This window comes from Lissotriton vulgaris, chromosome 4_1, assembly GCF_964263255.1.
Source record: "Lissotriton vulgaris chromosome 4_1, aLisVul1.2, whole genome shotgun sequence".
Taxonomy (NCBI): Eukaryota; Metazoa; Chordata; class Amphibia; order Caudata; family Salamandridae; genus Lissotriton; species Lissotriton vulgaris.
The window spans coordinates 770,522,838-770,545,005 of NC_141691.1; the positions used below are offsets into that span (position 1 = coordinate 770,522,838).

The 22,168-nt window shown below is 50.9% G+C and overlaps 1 protein-coding gene and 1 non-coding gene across 5 annotated transcripts in view; one reads left to right on the plus strand and one right to left on the minus strand.

The window, feature by feature from the left end:
* The window catches only part of KDM1B (lysine demethylase 1B), a 725,553-nt gene that overhangs the window by 390,029 nt on the left and 313,356 nt on the right, over window positions 1–22,168 (minus strand). For all 4 annotated transcript variants that reach the window (XM_086965107.1, XM_086965106.1, XM_086965105.1 and 1 more), the window contains 2 exons: window positions 9,145–9,321; window positions 8,494–8,568 (listed from right to left, as the gene is read on the minus strand). In XM_086965107.1, the coding sequence (XP_086821233.1) occupies window positions 8,494–8,568; window positions 9,145–9,321 (252 nt within the window). The remainder of the gene's footprint in view (window positions 1–8,493; window positions 8,569–9,144; window positions 9,322–22,168) is intronic.
* Window positions 15,720–15,792, plus strand: TRNAA-AGC (transfer RNA alanine (anticodon AGC)). Its single transcript has one exon. It is a non-coding gene; the product is annotated as a tRNA-Ala (tRNA).

The window sequence follows — 22,168 nt, forward strand, 5'->3', positions numbered from 1 at the left end:
CGGCGAGGAGGGGGGACTGAGGCCGCAGCAGACCTGCCCCGACTGCAGAGGCTACCAATTGCACTAAGGCCTGGCGATTGCGGACTTGGCGCCCAGATGTACTGCAGAGGTGGGGAAGGCCTTGGGGGGCAGAGCTGGCTGTGCAGCGGAAGGGGCAGGTGTTGTGTTAGCGGCAGCTTCCCCCGCCCAGCTTACTGTGACGCCATCGGGAGGACTGGCCTGGCCTCACAGCGCTGAAGTTCCGGGGCCCGTTTGGAGGCGGACACGGGGCCCTGTTGAGTATGGCCATAGCACGCCTGGTGTGGGCCTAGCTGAGTGACGGTGACGCTTGCAGGAGGTGCCCCTTCGCTGAACAGAGGGCAATTGGGGTGCCCAGAGGTCGCTACGGCAGGGGGTTGCTGGCCCTTGGAGCACCCTGGACAGGTGGCTGGTGAGGTCGCTTTTCTGGCCGCCCGGCCCCGCGGATCTAGCGGGAGGTGACGGATGCGAACACTCCTGCCTCTGGAGAGGACAACTGGTGGTGCTGGGCCACCGCTGTCGGTGCTGGTGCTCAGTTCTGGGGCTGGGACATGGGGAAACCGCGTAAGGTGCCGGGGATGGCACCAGCAGACCAGGGTGAGGACTTACCTGAGAGCCAGGACCGGAGCTCGACCGGCAACCCGAACACAGGGCTGCAACAGCAACAGATGGACCAGATTCTCAAGGCTATCTGGGACAAGAGAGAAGCGCTGCGTCACGATATCGCGCAGGTGTCGACAAGCCTGGGATTGTTGAGGGCGGATCATGACAAGCTATCTGATCGCGTCAAGGGCACGGAGCTGGTGCTGGAGAAGCTGGAGCCGGCCCAGAAGGCGACGGACGCCACAATGGTTGACCTTCTGCGCAGAGTGCAGCAGCTGGAGAAGAGGGCTGAGGATGCGGAAGGGCGCAACAGGCGCAATAACATTCGGGTGGTAGGTCTGCCCGAAAAAGTCGAAGGGGGCGATATGGTCTCGTACCTGGAAGCCTGGCTGCGTGAAGTGGTTGTTCCTGAGGGGCTGACGCACTTTTACACATTGGAAAGGGCGCACCGAGTGCCAGCCAGCCCATGCCTCCGTCTCTCTTTACCCTGACTACTCCCAGGAGGTTCAACTGAACCGCTTTTCATTCCTAGCTGTCAAGAGGGCCCTCCGCGAGGAGGGTGTGCAGAACTCCCTTTTATTTCCGGCACGCTTGAAGGTGATGGTGGACGGGGAAGCGACCTTTTGTGACACGCCGGAAGATGCCTGGCAGTGGCTGGAGCGTTACCGTGCGGGCGCAGACGGCGCTGGCAAATGGGAAAGGACAGCTGAGGCACAACCGAAACCCCGCAGGAGCTGACGCAACCGGAAACGCCCATTGGACAAGCAATTCCTGTCGGCCTCGCAGACAGAGTTGGAGAGACTCGCTGCCTTGCAAGCGGTGTCCGTCCTTTCCGGAGCGGTGACTGCGGCCTCCCTGGCGGACTCGGGATCACAACATGGCTCGGATGAAGGGGGATCAGGGGGCTCTGAGGGGGACCCGGTGGCCTGCCTCAGGTTACCCCACAAACTGCTGATGACCTGATAGACAAATGACTCTGTTGGACTTCGCATGGTATACAGTAAGGGGGCATGCTTGAACTGCAGCGTGAGTCACCTGGGGCTGTTGCTGGGGTCTTACTGGAGTGGGCAGGAGGCCTGCTTTTCTCCTGAGATGGGGGGAGGCCCGGGGAGCGGGGGGGGCGCACCTGAGGAAGTGGGGCATGCAGGGGGCGGGACACTGCCGGGGTGAGAAGGTTTTCATGCACGAGATCTGACCGATACACTGAGGTGTAGTGATTGTTGTCCGGCTCGGTTGGTGTAGGGTCACTTCCTCTACCTCACATAACTTGTGAGTCTCTGGTTGTTGCCAGAGTATATCCCCGACAGCGGGGTTTGGGTTTGGATGGGTAACTACTGTTTGGCGCCTGATCTGGGGCAGGGTGGGTTGAGGGCTTGTTGGGGATGTTCTGAGTTCTGGGGGCTTGTCAGTGTGCCAGTTAGGATGTGCGGGGTTGAGCTCTGTTGTATACCTGCTTATGGGGACCCGGATTGAACTAAAATGTATCACCTGGAATGTGCGAGGGCTGAACTCCATGAGGAAGCGATATAAAGTGCATTCCTATTTAGTCCGCAGAGGGATCCAGGTGGCCTTTTTACAGGAAACACACATTAATCAGGCTGAAGGGCAGGCGCTGCAGAGGAGATGGAGGGGACAGCTCTTTTATACCACCTATTCTGCATTTGCCAGGAGGACCTTGATTTGGGTGCGCGCAGGAGTTCCCTTTCAGCCCATGACCACGATGGTGGATTCGGAAGGGAGATATGTGGGGGTGTTGGGTCGCCTGGACGGCCGAGATGTTACGCTTTGCAGTGTCTATGCCCCGAATTCTGAACAGGCCGCTTTCTTTTCGAGGCTTTCTGGGAGGTTGGCGTCCTTCCTGGTAGGCACAGTGTTTATGTGGGGGAATTTTAATTCTGTTGCGGATGTGGAATTGGATCGTTCTCATACGCCACTGGCCCAGTCGGTGGTGCGTAGAACGGCCAAGGCGCGGCGGGAATGGCAGGAGGAGTGGGGCCTCACGGATGCCTGGCGGACGCATCACCCCACCAACAGGGATTATTTGTTCTATTCCGCTCCCCATGACCTCCACGTACGACTTGATAGCATTTTATGTACGGCAGGGGCCCAGGAACTCAAGCACCATAGTGAATATCTGGCGAGAACGATCTCAGGTCATAACCCTTGCATGATCACAGTCCTCTGGTCACGCCAGCATCAGGCGGTCCCCACGTGGCGACTGAACCCAATGGCACTGGAAAACCCTGTGTTTTGTGCGGAGGTCAGGGAGGGCAACGAACATTATTTTAGGGAAAACTCTGGGACGGCGACGACCAGAGCTCATGAGTGGGACGCCTTCAAAGTTGTGGTGCGGGGCATGTGTATCTCGTCCACTGCCGGGGTACGTCGGACTTTGCTACGTGACATAGAATGGGAGGAGGCTTGCCTGCGCCAGGCAGAGAAAGATAGTCGCGCGGTCGCGGACGGACAGGAGAAAGTACTGGCGGCGCGGGAGCAGGTAGCCACACAGGTGGAGCGGCTTCGCTGCTTCAACTACAGAGAATACATGGTTTGCGCGCACGCTGAGAGGGACAAGGTGGGCACACTGCTGGCCTGGCTGGCCAATCCGGCTGCTAGGGGAACTCCGATAGTGTCGCTGGCTACGCCAGCTGGGGGTCTGGTCTACTCACAGAGAGAGGTCAATGACCAATTTCATTTTACCAGAGCAGGTTGAAGGTGCAACCTGATGGGTTAGACACTTTCTTGGAAGAGGCGCACTTGCCGCGATTGGAACCGGAGCAGGGGGACATGTTGGGCGCAGCTATCTCGTTGGGCGAGATCAGGGCAGCAATTAAGCACATGGCCAGGAGAAAGACGCCAGGGGTGGACGGCCTGCCGGTGGAGTTTTATGCGACATACATCGACCTCCTCACACCACAGTTACACATGGTGTACGGAGAGGCTTGGGAATTGGGCAGGTTGCCGCTGTCCGCCAGGGAGGCGATTATAGTGCCGCTGCTGAAGGATGGAATACCCACTTACAGGACGGCATACCGCCCGCTCTCAATGCTAACGGTAGATTATAAGGTGTTGAGCAGGATCTTGGCCACGCGGCTCTCCGATCTTATGAGTACTCTCGTGTACCCGGATCAGTCGGGCTTCATTCCCGCTCTGAATACTGTAACGTGCATACAGTGGCTGATACGGATCATGGGGGAGAGAGGAGAGGATTTGTCGGGAACAGTGGTGCTGTCGGTAGATATCGAAAAGGCGTTCGACAGTGTGGAGTGGCCATACCTGTTCCAGGTGCTGCGGGGCTTTGGATTGGGAGATAATGTCATACGTTGGACCCAGCTGCTGTACAGCTCTGCCACGGCCAGGGTCCGTAGGGGGCGCTCCATATCGGCGGCGAACCAGCTGGAGAGAGGTACCAGTCAGGGCTCTTCTTTATCTCCTCTCTTATTTGCCCTGGCGATCGAGTCACTGGCGGCGCATGCTCGTCAAGGACGGCATTACGAAGGGGTTCTGCTGCGCGGTGAGACTCATATCTCCCTGTATGCGGATGACCTCTTATTATACTAGGCCGACGCAGAGGATTCCGTGCGGGGGGGGGGCTCGGGCCCTTCTCCGGGAGTTTGGCCGGCTATTGGGTTTGCGGGTTAACTGGACTAAGACCTGCCTGTTCCCCTTGACTCCGAACGGCCCACAGCCCCTGACACTGGAGGATCTGTGCTGGGAGTCTGAGTGATTGCCGTACCTGGGTGTTCGCATCTACCATGCCCACTCTGACCTGTTGGAAGGAAACGTAGGAGGTGCGCTGAGGGGAATTAGAGGTAGCATGGGATTCTGGCGGACCCTTCCGCTGTCGGTAGCAGGGAGAGTAGCGCTCCAGAAGATGGTGGCCCTACCGAGGTTGCTGTACTTCTTTCGTACTTTGCCGGTGTGGATACCGGCATCGTTTTTCAGGACGCTGCTGTCAATGGTGACAGGGTTTGTCTGGGGCTCAGGCAGAAGGCGAGTAGCGTTGACCACCCTGCTGCGGCCACGGGAGGAGGGGGGGCTGGCAGTCCCAGATTTCAAGTGGTACTACTTGGCGGCACAGCTGCAGTGGCTTACACAGGCGGTGGCGCGCGAGTTTAGAGGCCCGGATGGACCACAAGGCAGAGTTATCCCTAGTCACGTGCTGTCCTTCAAAGTACTAGAGCAAAAACTTAGGCTGGATCAACTTACTCTTTAGGAACGCACCCTCCGACAATCCTGGTTGCGCAGCCAGAAACAAGCGGGCTTTTCCGACCCGTATGCCCCAGAGATTCCTTTGGGCATGTGCACTGCCATTCCGCATGGCGGAGACTTGTCGGCGCTGGCGGGCTGGGAGGAGTGCGGAGTACACATAACTGGGGACTTATATAGGGATGGCACCCTGTTACCTTTCCAAGAACTGCAGAGTACCTTGGATCTCCCAAAGGGAGACTTCTTGCTACACGCCGCCCTAGTGTCGGGAATCATGAAACAGTGGAAGATGGGACTGTTGGAGCCCCCCACATCGTTGGGCTGTCAATATGTCACGATGGCCGCTGGAACGTTTAAGGCTATCACCTGTTTATACAGCAGACTGGCAATGGAGGGGCTCCCGCCCTTGGATAGGCTGAAGGGTAAATGGGAGGAGGACCTTGGAAAACCTATACCTGAGACGATGTGGCCACAGCTCATGCGGAGGGCCTGGAAAGGCACGTGCAACGCCGGGTTCCAACTAGTTCAATATTTCACGCTGCACAGGGCTTATTTAACACCGGTCAAAATTCAGCGAGCTTTTGGGGGACTCATGCGATGTGTCCCCGATGTAATGCAGAGGGTGCTGATTTTGGTCAAATGTTTTGGTCCTGCGCGGGTCTGGGTTCTTATTGTACAGAAGTGGTGGCGTGTCTGAACCAGGTAACGGAGCCTCGGATTGAAGTGGGGATGGGAGTTTGCCTTCTGCTTTGGTTCCCACATACACCGCCACAAAAATTACCAGCAAGTTCTACGATTTGGGTTTGGTCATGGCGAAAAGGGGGCTCACCATGCATTGGAAGTCGAGAGCGGGTTCTAGCTTTCAGAGATGGCGGGGGAGTTTCCTGAATTGGGCGAGCAGTGAAGGGAAGCTTAGACTACAGTTAGCCAGGCGCACCTCTAATGACAAGGCGCTAGAAGCAGCTAGAGCGTGGGGCGCGCTTGTAGTGGAGCTTCAGTCTTCAACAGAGGCAGATGAGGAAGATGGGGGGGGGATGTGCCAGCGACCCAGGAACTAGAGACTGGGGCGGGGAACACGGGGGAGCGCACTGGGGAGGGGGCCACCTAGACACATGCAGGCTGGAGTAGGTTTCCGCGCACTAGGTTGGGCAGGGAGGCGGACTCGGAATAGGGGCACAGGGCACACCTGATTATTTAAATGGAACCATCAATTTCCCGAGGCGGACATGGCTGTGCAAATACAATGGCTGGAGTTAGGTACCTGAACGCACGGGGTTACTGTCATTTCATTAGGGGGGGTAACGGAGGGCACACTGACATGGGGGGGGGGCTACGCAAGAGATGTTGGGTATTGGGTACTCCTGACTTGTAGTCAGAGGATCGGACCGTCGAAGAGATGGCCCAGATTGATCTGTAAGAATGTTGTAAGGTGACTGAAGAAAATTAATAACATTTGTTTAAAAAAAAAAAAGAAGAAAAGAACTCTTCGTCATTGTGAAGGAGTTCTCCAATCCAGAGACACCGAGAACGACATTATACCCTCCCCAGAGCTATGCAACAACCTTGCTACTTCCATTCCACATCAAGATCTCAGCCATCTATGAAAACTTTGAACACCGACTCTGCCACCGACAGCCTCAACCAGCTTACAACATCACACTCAAACCCCAAACACCTGCTAACTGACTGGAACCCCCTCACCACTCAAGACACAATCTCCATGAAATCCAAACACTCCGGAGCACCCACTGACCCATGCCCCACCACGTCTTCAACCTCAGAAGCAAGACATTCAGCGACAAACTCAGGAAGGTCCTAAACATCTTTATTACCTCAGTCACTTTCCCAGAAGACTGGAAACACGCTACAGTAAGACCCCTCCTGAAGAAACCGTCAGCTGATTCAACCGAACCAAAGAACTACCGACCCATCTCTCTACTCCACTACCCAGTAAAAGTCCTTGAGAAAGCGATCAACCAACAACTCACCCAATACCTATAAGACCACACCCTCCTGAACCTCTCCCAATCCAGATTCTGAACAAACCATAGCCCTGATCACAGTAACCAAAAACATCAGAGCCCTCCTTGACTGCAGAGAAACTGTTGCCCTCATCCTCCTAGACTGTACGCCTCATTTGAGACCATCTCCCACCACATCCTGACCAACAGACTTCACCACATAGTGATCTGGGGAGCCGCCCTCAGATGGATCACCTCGTACCTCACCGGCAGAACTAAGAGTATTAGCCTCCCACTGGTTTACGTCAGAACCAAAGAAGATCATCTGCTGAGTCCTGCAAGGATCGTTAATCAGCCCCATCCTCTTCAACACCTACATGCCCCCCCCACCCCTCATCTCCTACACCGACACCCAGCTCATCCTCATCCTGTCAGAAGATCCCTCCACCACCAAAGCCAACTTCCATAGATGCACGAGGAACATCACGGACTGGATGAAGGACCACACTCTCAAACTCAATACAGACAAGATGGACGTCCTTATCTCTGGGAAGATCACTTCCCACCTTGGAACCACATATGATGACCCGCTGAACTAAGCCCACTGCCCACCCCGACAGACCAAGCATGCAACCTCAGCATCATCCTGGATAGCAAGCTATCCATAAAGAAACAGATCAACGCAATCTCGTCTGCCTGCTCCACACCATTTGCATGCTCAGACAATCTTTCAGGTGACTCCCAGCCAACACCAGAAGAACTGTGACACAGGTCCTCATCACTAGCAGACTGGACCATGGAAATGCACTCTACGTAGAAATCACGGAGCGCCTCATGAAGAAACTTCAGATAATACAAAACTCAGTTTCAAGGCTCATCCTTGACCTTCCCAGAAGGACCCTGACTGACCCACGCACACAAGGCCCTGCACAACAAAGGTCCTGCATACATCAACAAACACCTGCCTTTCCACCAACCGACCAGACACCTTCCGATCAGCCTCGTTCTCCCTCGCAAACACCCCTCAGATACGCCAGGCCAACAGCTGAAGATGCTTATTCTCGCTCCTTGAAGCCAAGGCCTGCAACAACCTCTACCTGAACTTCAGGACCACCTCATCGCGTCAGCTATTGAGGAAGACCTGGTTGTCTAAATGATCAGATAATAATTCTCCAGTGCATCAAGACCCTCAAGGGTGAATTGCTGCGATTTACAAATGACTGATTTATTGATTGGCAGTTTGCAGTATGTCACGTTCTAAGATCTTGCACAACACACACTGATAAAATAATCTAATTTAACACCTGACTGAGGTACTGGAGATTTAGAATAAGGAAGCATTTATGTATGCTTTTTATAGGCAAAAATGTTTGTGTATATGTGGACAGGAGTGGGCAGAATGTGACGGCGCAGTTTCCCAGGTGAGCAATGCACAATACTACTCTGCAAGGGCAGCCTACTCTGAGAATGTGGTGTGTCTTGTCTTTAAGCACAGGTTACCTCAGGTACTTAAAACAATTGATCTATGGTTAAAGTAAACTACTTTATGTATCACTCATCATTAGACTAAAACCATTGAAACATTCCCAGGCATGGTTTTAAAGGACAACACTTGATAAGCATTTGTGTCAAAATAGATAGTTTAGTCTCAGCACATTTTCCTCCAGGAGACATCAATTATCTTATAATTGTTGATAGGTACCTTTATTCCAAAATTCTGGAGCTGTCTTGCCGCTGCTAATCCTGAAGGGCCAGCACCGATAACAATTACTGATTTCTTAAAGTAGAAAAAAAAATATTTGATTTGTTACTCTTAGAATGCTACAATTAACTGATGGCCAATAAAAACATAACCTACAGAAAAGTTTTTAAGGTTAAAAGCTTCCTGGACTACAATAATTCAGAAAGAAGGACACAGTATGATTCTTAACAGTTAGACACTGAACTACCTATTGTACTGCGGTCATATATTTTCCACTGGTTTAATATAGTGTCCAGTTCCCTTAGAAGAATATTGGTTCTCCTCTTTGCTTGTCCACACACTTCTCTCTGGCTTTCACCTATGTTTCCAAATACACTAATTGTCAAACACTCTCACTCTGTACACCATGTACATACCCCTGCAATCAAGCAATGCTCTTACCTATCCATAGATGTGCAAACCTATAGTTACAATCACAGAGGTCCATAAGAAGGTAATGTGCAAACGAGGGAGAATCCTGGTTCCCTCACAAACCATTTTAAATTAATTCCCCCCCCCACCTCCGTATACGATTATTCTCAATTTACCTAGCAGACGTGTCGAAAAACAAGGGAATGGTACGTCTCATTAATGACAACAATGATCACTTACATTGTGATAATCCTTTGGGAGGAGGTGTTGACTGGGGCTGACGGACAATATTCCTGTGTTTACCAATCCTTTCCTTGTCATGAAATGAAGGATCTTTTCTAACTCCTGAACACAGCGTATGCGCACAAGACCACGGACATTTATGTGTGCGGCACATGTATGGTGAGTAAGAGGCTCCTAAACAATTAAAAGAAAACAAATAAACACGTCTTTACCCCCATTTGTAAGCATTTTAATTATTTTCAGTTCTTACCTGCAAACTTATCAGTAACTTAACAAATGTCTTTAAAAGGAAAGCATGTATAAAGAACATTACAACTGTATATCAAACTGATATGTGGCATGTTAATGCAAATGACACATCATATTGAAATAAGGAGACTATTAATAAAATACCATAAAGGTAGGTTTGAAAACAGAGCTTCTGCTTTAACAATAGTTATAGCAATTCAGAAGAGTAGAAATTCTTCCCTCCCACAAGGAATTATTTTAGCTATTTTAATTCATTTTTAATTCATTTTTACGGAACATTATTACAACTTAAACTTCCAAAATGGGAAGTTACGTATGGTATATACAATTAACTGCATGTTAGGAGTAGAACAACACAGAAGACAGACGCACTTAGAAGTTAATTGAGTGGAATTGAAATATTTAATTTCTCGCTGTCTACGTGACTTCCAACGGTGTTTCGAAGACTGAATGTAGAACGAGATCCGGGGTTTTCATCTGGCAAGAGTGTCTTCTGCTGACTACGGGCATACTATGTCTTGACACTCAGCGTAACATGGACCTGATTAAATCAGAGTTTCTATTTCCCCTTCTGGGTGTTTTGGGAGCAGAAACGGATTCGGCTATGAATTGCTGGACTTCGTTTTTAGGTTTCCCGCCTAGCATTGCAGTGTGCAGAACTGTGAGACCTCTTGTACGGGGTTCTGAAAGCTGCTCACGCTTGTGCGTGTGATCAGGCTTTCGCCGGCTGCCATTGGGTTTCGCGTGTTTTTTGTTACAAAAATAAGGCACGCAATTGGGCAAAGGCGGGCCATGTTGTGCCTTTGCTCAGCCCATTCCCACCCGGTGTCTAGCACGCGAATCAGTGGGGCACAGACGACAGGCTCCCTCTCCCCGCTCCTCTGTAGTGCGCCCGCACCACTTGTTTAGATTCCCGCGTCCGCTTCTCTGTGGTGTGCACTGGTTGTCTGTACTTGTTTGCTTTGCCCCTGCTCGTTTACCAGCACAGCGGCTGTTCCAGGTTACGAGCGCTTGTTGACTTCGTCTCATGGCTGTGCTTTTGCATGTTTGTAACGCGAAAAGATATTTCCTTCCTCTTGTCCATTTCCCAGTGACTCTTTGCTTTGTTTGCCTTTTTGATGTGTGCATAAGGCTCTCCAACCTCTTGTCTGCGTTCCCCCCCACTCTTGGCTCTGCACCACTTCCGCCCTGCCTCTCCACCGTGCAGGTGAGCGGTCTAGTGGCTGCAGAAGCTTTTTTCTTTATCTTACTTCCTGCTTGACCTCCCTGTCAGACAACCGTGGCAGACAACTGCGGTGGGCAGGCTACAGGCACGTTCCTACGCCGCTGATACTTTTTAACTACACAACCCAGCTGACTACGAGCTGTGTTGTGCACTTTGTGTGTATTTTTTAAAACTTTTAAGGTGAATACTACTAATGCGCCAGCATTTTGAATTTTGTACTTTGGTAACTGATTAGCCAGCTTACCTCTTCCATCTCGCTCTCGACCCCGGTTCGCCCCGGCAGTGTGCCGTTTGTGCGGAGGGTCATCCTTACGAGCGACACTTCCTGCCTGGCTCTGCACCACTTCCGCCCTGCCTCTCCACCGTGCAGGTGAGCGGTCTAGTGGCTCACGGCTAGACGGCATAAATAGCGACCTGGAGTAAGCGCAGCGGACGAGCGCAGCGGGAGCGCCGACTTTGCGCCGAAGTCGCGCATAAGTCAAGCCCGTCTGCGCCCGTCCGCGGCCGAACGGGGTTAGGGGCACGTCACTCTGCCCAATGTATCACCTACACTTCCTCTCAACTCCGCAGTCTCCAGGGCCCTTGGCCTTTATCCGCCCGCGCTCGCTCTCGCATATCTTCTCTTGATTTGTCCCCTGCCCCCTCTTCTTCCCGCCCCCCCCCCCTCCCCTCCCCCCATTCCCCTTCACCTCCCAGAAGGTGAAGCCAGCCCAGGATCACTTAGGACTCTCTCGGCCTATTACCTTAACACCCGGTCAGCAGTGGCCCATTCGCCCGAACTGTCGGTGCTGCTGGACCTCCATGCACCGGATCTTCTCTTTTTAACAGAGACTTGGTTTAGTGATGATTCTCTCCCCGTCTTATTGGCCACTCTCCCCGCTCCATACTATGCTCTACGAGCGGACCGTTCTGCTGGCAGGGCGGGGGCGGTGTAGCAGTCATCACCCGGGCTGACCTCCCTTTTCAACTTTTATCTCTGCCAGATATTGCCACAACTGAGTACCTGGCCATTCGTACCACATCTACCACCCCCCCTCTTACTTGTGTTCTTACTTACCGTCCCCCACAATCACCCTTACTGTTTCTCTCCGATTTTCAGGAGGTATTGGCCACGCTTACGGTCAATAACTCCTCTATCTTACTATTGGGAGACTTTAACTTTTGGCCTTCAGACCCAGCGGAATGTCCGTCCTCAAGAGAGTTCTCAGATACCCTTCAATCCCTTAACTTTGTGTCCCATGTCCACTCTCCCACTCATGTCAAAGGACATATCTTGGATCAGATCTGGTCCCTGAACTGTCCGGTAGACTCCCTATCCATCTCACCCTGCACCTGGTCTGACCATCATTTGATTTGGTTTACCCTTCCCATTAACCCCACTGTTAGGCCCCCGCTCCCTAAGAATGTCTGGGTCCGCTCATGGAGCCGAGTGGATCCTGACAATCTATCTGCATTACTAACCTCCTCCTACCCCACCTTACAAGGCCTATCCACTCTCTCTCAGGCCATTGCCATTGAACAATGGCTCTCTTCAGGCTGTGACTCCATTGCCCCACTGAAGCAGGTTACTTCAAAGCAGGAGAAGGATGCCAACTTGTGGTTTAACGAGGATCTCAAGACCACCAAACTAGCGGTACGCCGAGCCGAGCGTGCCTGGAGGAGGAACTACTGTCCCTTACTCAGATCTGAGTTTATTAGTATTATGGCTCAATACAAGAAGGCTATCTTGGCTGCTAAAACGGCCTACTTTTCCTCAAAGATTCTTGCAGCTGAGAATCAACCGAGGGAAATTTTCTCGATTGTTCACAATTTGGCATTCTCCGATAGGACATCTCTGAAGCCCACCCCCTCCCAGGATCTTTTTCACTCCTTAAATAATTTCTTCATTGAGAAGATTGCTATTATTAAAGCCAACATTCCCTCACCTCCCCTTACTTTTGTTGACCCTCAGTGCCCTCCTCCTAAGGGACAACTCGATGCCCTTCCTCCCCTGACCAAGGAATCCCTGACCTCGATAATTCCCCTTGTTAAATCTGGTTCCCCATTAGACACTTGCCCCGCGCACATCCTCCGCCATATTTTTACTACTTGTCCAGACCCCCCTCTCCACTTCCTTAATAGTTCTCTTTCTCAGGGGGTTGTAGCCAATTCACTGAAAACAGCAGTTATCGTCCCCATCCTAAAGAAGCCCGGCGCAGACCCTTCGGTCCCCGCCAACTATCGCCCCATCTCCCTCCTGCCATTTCTGGCCAAAGTGCTCGAACATCATGTCACCAGTTCTTTGAGCACTTTTGTGGAGGAGTATGGGGTCTTGGCCCCTCGCCAGGCTGGTTTCCGCCCCGCACACTCTACGGAGTCCGTAGTACTCTCGGTCCTTGACAACCTCAGGGAGGGAATGGATACCAATCAGACCCAGGCTTTGGTCCTCCTCGATCTCTCAGCCGCCTTTGACACGGTTGACCATACCATCTTGCTTTCCCGTGTCAAGGCGGCGGGGATCGGGGGTACCGCCCTGGTATGGTTATCCTCCTTCCTGAGGGACCGCACCCAGGCTGTTCGCCTGGGTGATTTTTCTGCGGACTTCCAGAAAGTCCAGTGCGGGGTCCCCCAAGGTTCCTCCCTTTCACCTCTTTTGTTTAATCTTTATATTGCCCCCCTTATTTTTTCATTGCAGCAAATGGAGGTCAGCGTATACAAATATGGGGATGACCTCCAACTTGTATTCAATCTGTCTTCTTCCCCTGCTTCCATCTTAAATTTCCAGTCTATTATGATTTTTATCCGGGACTGGATGAACCACAACCATTTGAAACTCAACCCGGACAAGACCGAGCTGGTGTTGACGGGTGGTTCATCCAGCCCCTGGTCCTCACTTTTTTGGCCCCCTTCCCTTGGTTCTCCCCCGGTCCCTTCTACCTCAATTAAAACATTAGGTATTAAACTCAATTCTCAGCTCACTCTTCACTCCCAGGTTAGTTCTGTGGTGTCCTCTTCTTTTTTGTCACTACGCACCATACGCAAGGTATCCCGCTTCTTTTCCTTTGATGCCTTGAAATTGATCATCTTGGCGATGGTTATCTCCCGCCTGGATTACGGCAACGCTCTATATGCAGGTATACCTGCATATAGTTTAAGGCGTCTGCAGTTGATCCAGAACCAGGCGGCATGCCTGGTGTTCAATCTCCCAAAATCCCATCACGTAACACCCCTTCTCAAATCCCTACACTGGCTCCCTGTTCGTGAACGCGTCCAGTTTAAGCTTGCTTCCATCATCTTTCAAGCACGACTGGGCACGGCTCCGGCTTTCATTACATCAGAGATCGTTCCCTATGTTCCTACTAGGGAACTACGCTCATCTACGCAATCCCTCCTGACAGTCTCTCGTTTCCGGAGGAAGAAATGGGGAGGATCGAAGTTTGCGACCCTTGCACCAGTCCTATGGAATTCCCTGCCTTTAGAGCTTAGATCCTTACCTCTCTACCCTCAATTCCGAAAAAAGCTCAAAGCCTATCTATTTGCTAAATCTTTTAACTAGATCACTTGCTGTTTTTGTCTTCCTTTTTATTTAATTTCTGTTACTCCCACCCAAGGGGTCTGTCTGTTGCAGCGCCATGAAACCGCTGGTGAAAGTGCGCTATACAAATATTTTTAAACTCAAACTCAAACTCTCCACCCTCTTGGCGTTTCACTGCTCACCACTTTCTTGAATGCGGAGGGTTGACCTTTCTCCCTCGTAGGCTGGTGTTCAGCGAGGATGCCTGTGTGCGCATTCCATGCTTAATGAATTGATTTGAGCTGGGCCTTTACAGACAGAGGCACTCGTGTTGTGTGGCTCGTAACAGGCACCTTCCTGCTGAGGACTCCTGCTTCAATGGAAGCCAGCAGCAGCGCTTAGCTGTATGCCCATATGCTTTTAGGTAAGAGGCGGCTGTGTGTTTTTTTTTATTTATTCAATTTGCACCGGTTATCCCGCTGACGGCATTGCTGCTGGGTGCGCGCGCGCGATGTCATATGAGGTTGCGTGCTAGCTGCAGTTAACAACCAGTGCTTTTAGTGGGTGAGTAAGTTTGTGAAGCGGTTAGCTTGAAGCGAAGCAGAGACCATGTCAGCTTTTGTTTTAGGTTCTTCGCCCTTCTCAGTGAGAACCGAGATTGGCCGAGGCGGCTGGTCCTGTGAGGTTGTGGAGCATGAATGTCACTCCCTAGTGGGACACTGGGCATGTGAGAAGTTCAGACTACTTCCCCCGCCCCGGCCCCCCGCCCCATTTTTAGGAATGCGGACTAGTTCTTGAGTCCAAGTTATCCCTCAGTGAGAGGGGTGAGTGTGAGGGAGTGCGTTCAGTAGGAGTAGCGAGTGTGCAGTGTTGCAGTTGCTCACGTCTCTATCATTTGGTACACCCAACGGTTGCCTACAGTGTAAAGCAGCCCTTAAGAAGTGCTGGTTGCCCTCATAGGCAACCTTCATGAGCAGGTAGGCCTTGTATTATAGCTCTTCATCTCTATCTTGAGACTTCTAAGCTCCTCCAGTTGGCGTTGGTACCTGGTTTTTGGTAGGCACAGGAGATTGAGTGATTTGTCCAGAATCTCAGCATGTTGAGCTAATGCCAAGACTCGAACCCAGCACCTAGGTCGGTAGATCTGGCCGTTACTCCACAACCTCTCCCCATTGCTGACTTACACTGCCATCAGCTGGGACCCGAAGTTAATACTTCTCCTAGCATTCTTTCGACAACGCACAGTGATGATAAAAACCAGGAAAACTGATTTCAAGTGCAAATTTCTCTTCACTGACTAGGCTGAAGTCATGAAACGCCATGAAACGTGATCTGCTTAAGGCGCATCCGCTGTAGGCGCCTTCTTTTGAGCAGCAGGATGCTGATTAAGGTTTCGATGAGTTGAATTGAACTTGTTAGTTTGTGAGATACTATTAGTTCTACTGTTACATTATAACAAGCTATCAAGGGGCAGCATCCTTCTGAGCCGGTTATCTTGATGGGCAGACCGAAAGGGTTCAATAAAACACCAACTCCTTTACATGTGGAATGAACGCCTGTGTTGAGCCTGAGTAAAAAGGGTCTCAACAACATGAGATTTCCGGCGGGGAATTAGCTCAGATGGTAGAGCGCTCGCTTAGCATGCGAGAGGTAGCGGGATCGATGCCCGCATTCTCCAGGAAACATTTTGGAACTTTTAAACTCATATGTTTGATTGATTGAATTCACGTACGTGTACAGTGGTGCGCTCGAACTCTGCCAATGCGCTTGCCCATTGCAGATGTCGAGACATATTGGGGCTTAACGAGAGCCTAACCAAACAGGCGATTTGATGCTGTGCCCGTGAAAAAAGCGTGTGCACACATCAAAGCCACCAGCCTCCCTCCCACAAGCTCCCCCCAGCGTGCGCTCTGGCATTTCTCCTCCCCTAATTATTCCCTCCCCAACGCCGGCCGGCACATCAAAGGCTGCTGCTCCCCGTGCGTCTCGTCACCCTTACTCTCCCCTATTCTTCCCATCTTGCCTCTTCCCGCCCCCCTCCCCACCACAGCAATGCCGAGGGCTTGTTTTTTAAGGTTATTGCCATTGTGCTTAGTGGTGGGTTCATTTGACGTAATACGGAGCTTTCAGTAGTTTGTTGGTGCACGTTAGTTTTCGTCTCTGATTTTGAGGGTGTACTTTAATATGGGATGTGCAGTGCCAAGGAGGAGGTAACAGACACGTGTGTCAGAATTATGCCCAGTTAAAACCCGAGTGCGCTCTGTAGCTGGTAGGCCATGTTGTCTCAGTAAAATTCCTGCCTGCAGCAGCAGTGCCTGCTAGTTTACCACCGGTGCGATGCTGCGCTTTGATAACTTGGCATATCCCTTTTCGGGCCTGCTGCTGGGAGCTGCATTGCTGTGACATTTGTCTCATATCTGATTCGCAGTGCTCAGCTGCCGATGAGTCATAGCCGCTGGTACGGGCGAGTGCAGGTTCCTGTCTGATGGTTTTTTGCTGATGCTAAATGGGCTGGCTGCTCGGCCAGTCCAGGTCACTGGCAGCCCAGGCTGTGCCGCCCGCGTAAACAACTGATGGCACTAGTGCACACAGGTCCGTGGAAGATTTACTGTTTGTAGGAGAGTTAGGCTTTTGTTTAAATATTTAAAAATATCAAGTAGCCTAATATCTACTTGATGTGCCTAATTAGCAGAAAATAAATGTGCTTCTGCATTTGGGATTAATGCAGCTTTGTAATGGCCCTGACAAGTGTGCAAGGAACCGCACGTGCTAGTGAACCACAGATGGTCTCTGTTGTTGGTGCAAAGTGCATATAGTTCAAGAAATGTGAGGTAAAATTAGAACGCTAGTGCAGACATATCCTGAATCGTGGATAAATGTTGACCATTGGCACAGTGTTGTGGCAGAGGGAGGAATGGTAGTGAACAAGTTATGTCCGATATTGGAAATGCAATCGCAGTTCATCACTTGCGGTTGTTGAATGAAGGCATCATGTGGTACATACGCTAAGCTGGTCAGTCGTATAGTATTTAAGTTTTAATATTTGCAATTTATGTGGAAAACCTTATACTGTATACGTCAGATATAATTCGCCCATGTCTTTGTGCAGTGGGGTAACTGTTTTTTTTAAAGTAAAGTGTGTGTTTATCAGCACCTTTTTAATGCAAAAATCTGCTATCATTTTTGTGGACCCGTCTTTTCAGTTGTCTCAGGTCCTCGCCTTCCCTGTCATTTCCTTCCGTTCGCCATAGCACCCCCCACTCTCTCTCCACATCGCTTCGGATTTCCTTTCTTTTCAGCAGGCATTTTACATAATTTTCCTGCAGGATCATTGCCGCTTTGCCTGATGATGGCAAGAGCGGCGCATTCCAATTGAAACATTACATCTTTAACATGCACGCTTGTTTTTTTTTTTACAAAGTAAGCACTGCATTACTCATGTCTCCCTCCATTAGTCTGCCTCTGTTCCTTTCTCCTTTCCATCTTCTTTTCTCCTCCTTCCTTTCTGCTGCCTCAGGTCCTCACCTTCCCTGTCAGTTCCTTCCGTTCGCCACAGCCCCCCCGCCCCCTTCCTCTCTCCACCTCGCTTCTGGTCTACTTTCCTTTCGGCAGGCATTTTACATATTTTTCCTGCAGGATCATCGCAGCTTTGCCTGAGCCAAGAGGCTTTTCAAAATGCAGTGCTAATCATTCGGTACTTCACAACATCATACGCTTACCATACAAGTGCCTACGGTGCATTGAGACTGCACTGCAAATACATCACTACTTCTCACCAGCATCCTGTTCATGCAGGCACCTAGAGGCCACTCAGTATGCAGTGCTAAAAAGGAATATGCTACTTACCAGTATGCATCTGTTCTTGGCATGTAGGGCTGCTGACATTCATATCTGTGCATAGATCGCCGCCTAGTGTTGGGTCCGGATGATTGCACATTGTTGTCCTGGAAGAGTCTTCGAAGTATCGCGAGATAGGTGGCTCCTCCCCTGGACTACAGTGAGCATGGGCATCCTCTCCATCCCCAGATTGTTTTTCGCCATTGTGGCAGAGATGGAGTGTAATACTGAAAGTGATGACAACGCCTGAAAATGATTCTGAGTGCTACAGCTGAGACAGGCACCGGGGAGGAGGGTTGGCGATATGAATGTCAGCAGCCCTACATGCCAAGAACAGATGCATACTGGTAAGTAGCATATTCCGTTCGAGGCATGTGGGCTGCTGAATTCATATCTGTGCATAGAATAAATAGCAGTTACCTCCTTAGCGGCGGTTGCCCGTGCCAGCTGCAGCAGTCTGAAAGAGAGTTCTGAGAACAGCCTGTCCTACAGCAGCTTGCTGTTTGGAGTGTACATCTACGCAGTAGTGTTTGTTAAATGCATGTATGGTGGTCCATGTGGCTGCTCTACATATATCCTCTAGAGGAATGTTACCCAGGAAAGCCATGGATGCCCCTAGCTTGCGTGTGGAATGCGCTCTGGGGGGAACTGTTAAAGTGCGTTTAGCCTTTTGATAACAGATTTGTATGCATTTAACAATCCATCTGGCTATACCTGATTTGGAAATAGGGTTGCCTTTGTGTTGTGGAGAGAAGGCAACAAACAGTTGTTTAGTCTTTCTAAAGACTTTTGTCCTGTCGATGTAATACAGGAGAGCTCTTTTAACATCTAAGGTGTGCAGTGCTCTGTCTGCCACTGAATCTGGGTTTGGAAAGAAAACTGGCAGTTCTATGTTTTGATTAATGTGGAACTGCGAGATTACCTTTGGCATGAACTTGGGGTTGGTGCGCAGCACTACCCTATTAGCATGAATTTGTAGGTAGGGCTCTTGAATAATCAGGGCTTGAAGCTCACTGACTCTTCGTAGCGATGTGATGGCTATCAGAAAAGCCACTTTCCATGTAAAAAACTGTATCTCACAAGAATGAAGAGGCTCAAAGGGGGGCCCCATGAGCCTGGTGAGAACGATGTTTAGATTCCAGACAGGCGAAGGAGGGTGTCTGGGAGGGATTACTCTTTTAAGTCCTTCCAAGAAGGCTTTAATAGCAGGCACTCTGAAGAGGGAATGGTGCTGCCTGTTTTACAGATAAGCGGCCATGGCAGCCAAATGTATCCTAATGGAACTATACGCTAGATTGCATTGATATAGATGCAGCAAGTAACATATGATGTTTTGCGTGGACGCATCTAGCGGATTAATGTCATTGTTGGAACAGTATATGACAAAACGTTTCCATTTGGCTGCATAGCACGCCGTAGTTGTAAGTCGCCTTGCCTCTTTGATGATGTGCATACACTCAGGGGGCAAGTTGAGGTAGCCAAACTCTATGACCTCAGGAGCCAAATCGCTAGGCTCAACTGTTGCGGATCTGGGTGCTAAATGCCTCCATGGCTCTGAGTGTGGAGGCTGGGAGTGAGGCGCAGCCGTTAGTGAGGCACCACTGAAAGTTCCAGGAACGTGGTGCACCAAGCTTGCCGTGCCCACGTCGGAGCAACCAGAATGAGCGTCATGGAGTGCTGCCGCAGTTTGCGCGCCACCAGCGGTATGAGTGGGGCTGGGGGAAAAGCGTACGCAAATCTGCCTGACCAGTTCATCCATATCGCATTGCCCTGAGACTGCCGGTGTGGGAACCTGGCAGCGAAGCTTTGGCATTTTGCGTTCTCTTTTGTGGCGAAGAGGTCGATCTCTGGATGACCCCACTGCTGGAAATATGGCTGGAGCACTGAGGGGTGAATCTCCCACTCGTGCATCTGATGACTGTGCCTGCTGAGCAGGTCCGCCATCTGGTTGTCTACGCCCGGGAGATGTTCCGCCATGAGGAAGATGTTCCTTTGAATGGCCCACTTCCACATGCTCTGGGCTAGGTGAGACAGCTGCGGGGAGTGTGTGCCTCCCTGTTTCTGGATGTAATACATGGCAGTCATGTTGTCCGTCCGGATCAACACGACTTTGTTGCACAGGTGCAACTTGAACGCTTTCAGTGCCATGAAGATCGCCATCAGCTCCAGAAGATTGATATGCATCTTTTGTTGCTGACCGTCCATAGTCCCTGCACAGTGTAATGGAGGACATGCGCTCCCCAACCCTGGAGAGATGCGTCCGTCGTCAGCACTATCTGTGGGACAGGCTCTTGGAACAGTCGTTCCCTGCAAAGGTTTTGTGGATTCCACCAATGCAGAGAGTTGTATGCACGACCGGTTACCAACACTAGGTCTTTTAGATGCCCATGAGCCTGGTTCCACTGTCGTGCTAAGCATTCTTGAAGGGGACGCATGTGCAGCCTCGCGTGCGGGACTATGAATATGCAGGAGGCCATCATACAGATCAGTTGCATGAAGACCTGCGCTGGGAGCGATTGTTGAGCCTTGAACCTCTGAATGAGCAGCTGCATGCTGTTGACTCTGGCAGAATTCGGCTGCGCTGTTGCAGTCAGAGTGTTCAATGTTGCCCCTAGGTACTGTTGCACATGGGCGGGCTGAAGGTGCGACTTTGTGTAGTTCAGTGAGGACCCGAGACTGTGAAGGAGGTGAATTGTACGTGACATGTGGCTGGCACACTGCTGGGCTGACTTTGCTTGAACAAGCCAGTCGTCCAGGTAGGGATATACATGAATGTGTTGTCTCCGAAGATGCGCAGCCACAGTCACTAAGCACTTGGTGAACACTCTGGGGTCAGTGGTGACCCCAAAAGGCAGGACCTTGAATTGGTAATGCTGATTGTTGATGGTGAACCTGAGATATTTCTTGTGACTTGGGTGAATGGGAATGTGGAAATATGCATCCTTGAGGTCTAGGGTTGCCAGGAAGTCGCCCTGACTGAGCAACGGCAGGACCTGCTGTAAGGTTAACATATGAAAGTGTTCTGACAGTATGTATTGGTTGAGGGGTCTGAGGTCTAGAATGAGCCGCAGGGAACCGTCCTTTTTTGGGATTAAGAAGTACAGAGAGTACACTCCTGTACCTCGTTCTTCTGCAGGCACGAGCTCTATTGCCCCTTTTTGCAGCATGGAGAGTACTTCTTGCTGCAATAAGTGCATGTGCTCTGCGGACATAGGACGGTGCCTTGGGGGTAGGTTGGGGGGGGGGGGAGGGGGGGGAGTGGAGGTTAGTTCTAGACAATAGCCGTATTGGATAAGTTGTCTCACCCACCTGTCCGTGGTAATGCCTTCCCAGACTGGCAAGAACTGCTGGAGTCTTCCCCCGACAGGTGTTAGATGGTCGGGGGGCAGTGACAAGGCGTCACTGTTTGTTGGGAGCGGAGGATCTGGCATTGTTATTGCCACGTCCTCTGCCCTTGGCGCTGTTTCCATGGTATCCACCCCTGGTATTCTTTGTATAGATGGATTGCGTGCTCCCTTTGCTGTACTGGGCCTGCTGTAAAGCCTGTCCTCTAGAGGCTTCCCTATTACTGGAGCGACGAAAGGAACTGCCCCGAAACGGCTGTGACTGCAGAGCCCCCATGGATTTTGCTGTCTCAGTGTCCTTTTTAATTTTTTTGAGGGTTGTGTCTACCTCGGGACCAAAAAGGAAGTCTAGGTTAACCGGCTGGTTGAGTAAAGTTGTCTAAATCTCGGGTTTAAACCCAGAGATGCGGAGCCATGCGTGACGTCTTAACATTACACTAGTGTTAATGGCCCTAGCTGCCGTGTCTGCCGCATCCAGTGCGCATTTGATGGATGCATTAGAAATTAACTTCCCCTCCTGTATGATCATTTCTGCTCCCTCTTTGTAAACATCAGGCAGGTGTTGCAGCAACTGTTCTAGTGTGTCGTAGTGAGCCCTATTGTATCTAGCCAATAGGGCCTGTGTATTTGAAATCTTCCAAATATTAGCAGCCTGTGCTGCCACTCGCTTTCCTGACGCCTCTAAGATCTTTGATTCTTTGTCCGGAGGAGGAGCGTCACCACTAGTTTGCGAGTTTGCCCTCTTGCGAGCATTGGCCACTACGAGGGAGTCCAATGGGAGCTGGCCTTTAATGTAGGTGGGGTCCACTGGAGCAGGCCTATATTTTTTTTCAATCCTTGGGTTGATAACCCTTGCTTTCGTGGGTTCTTTGA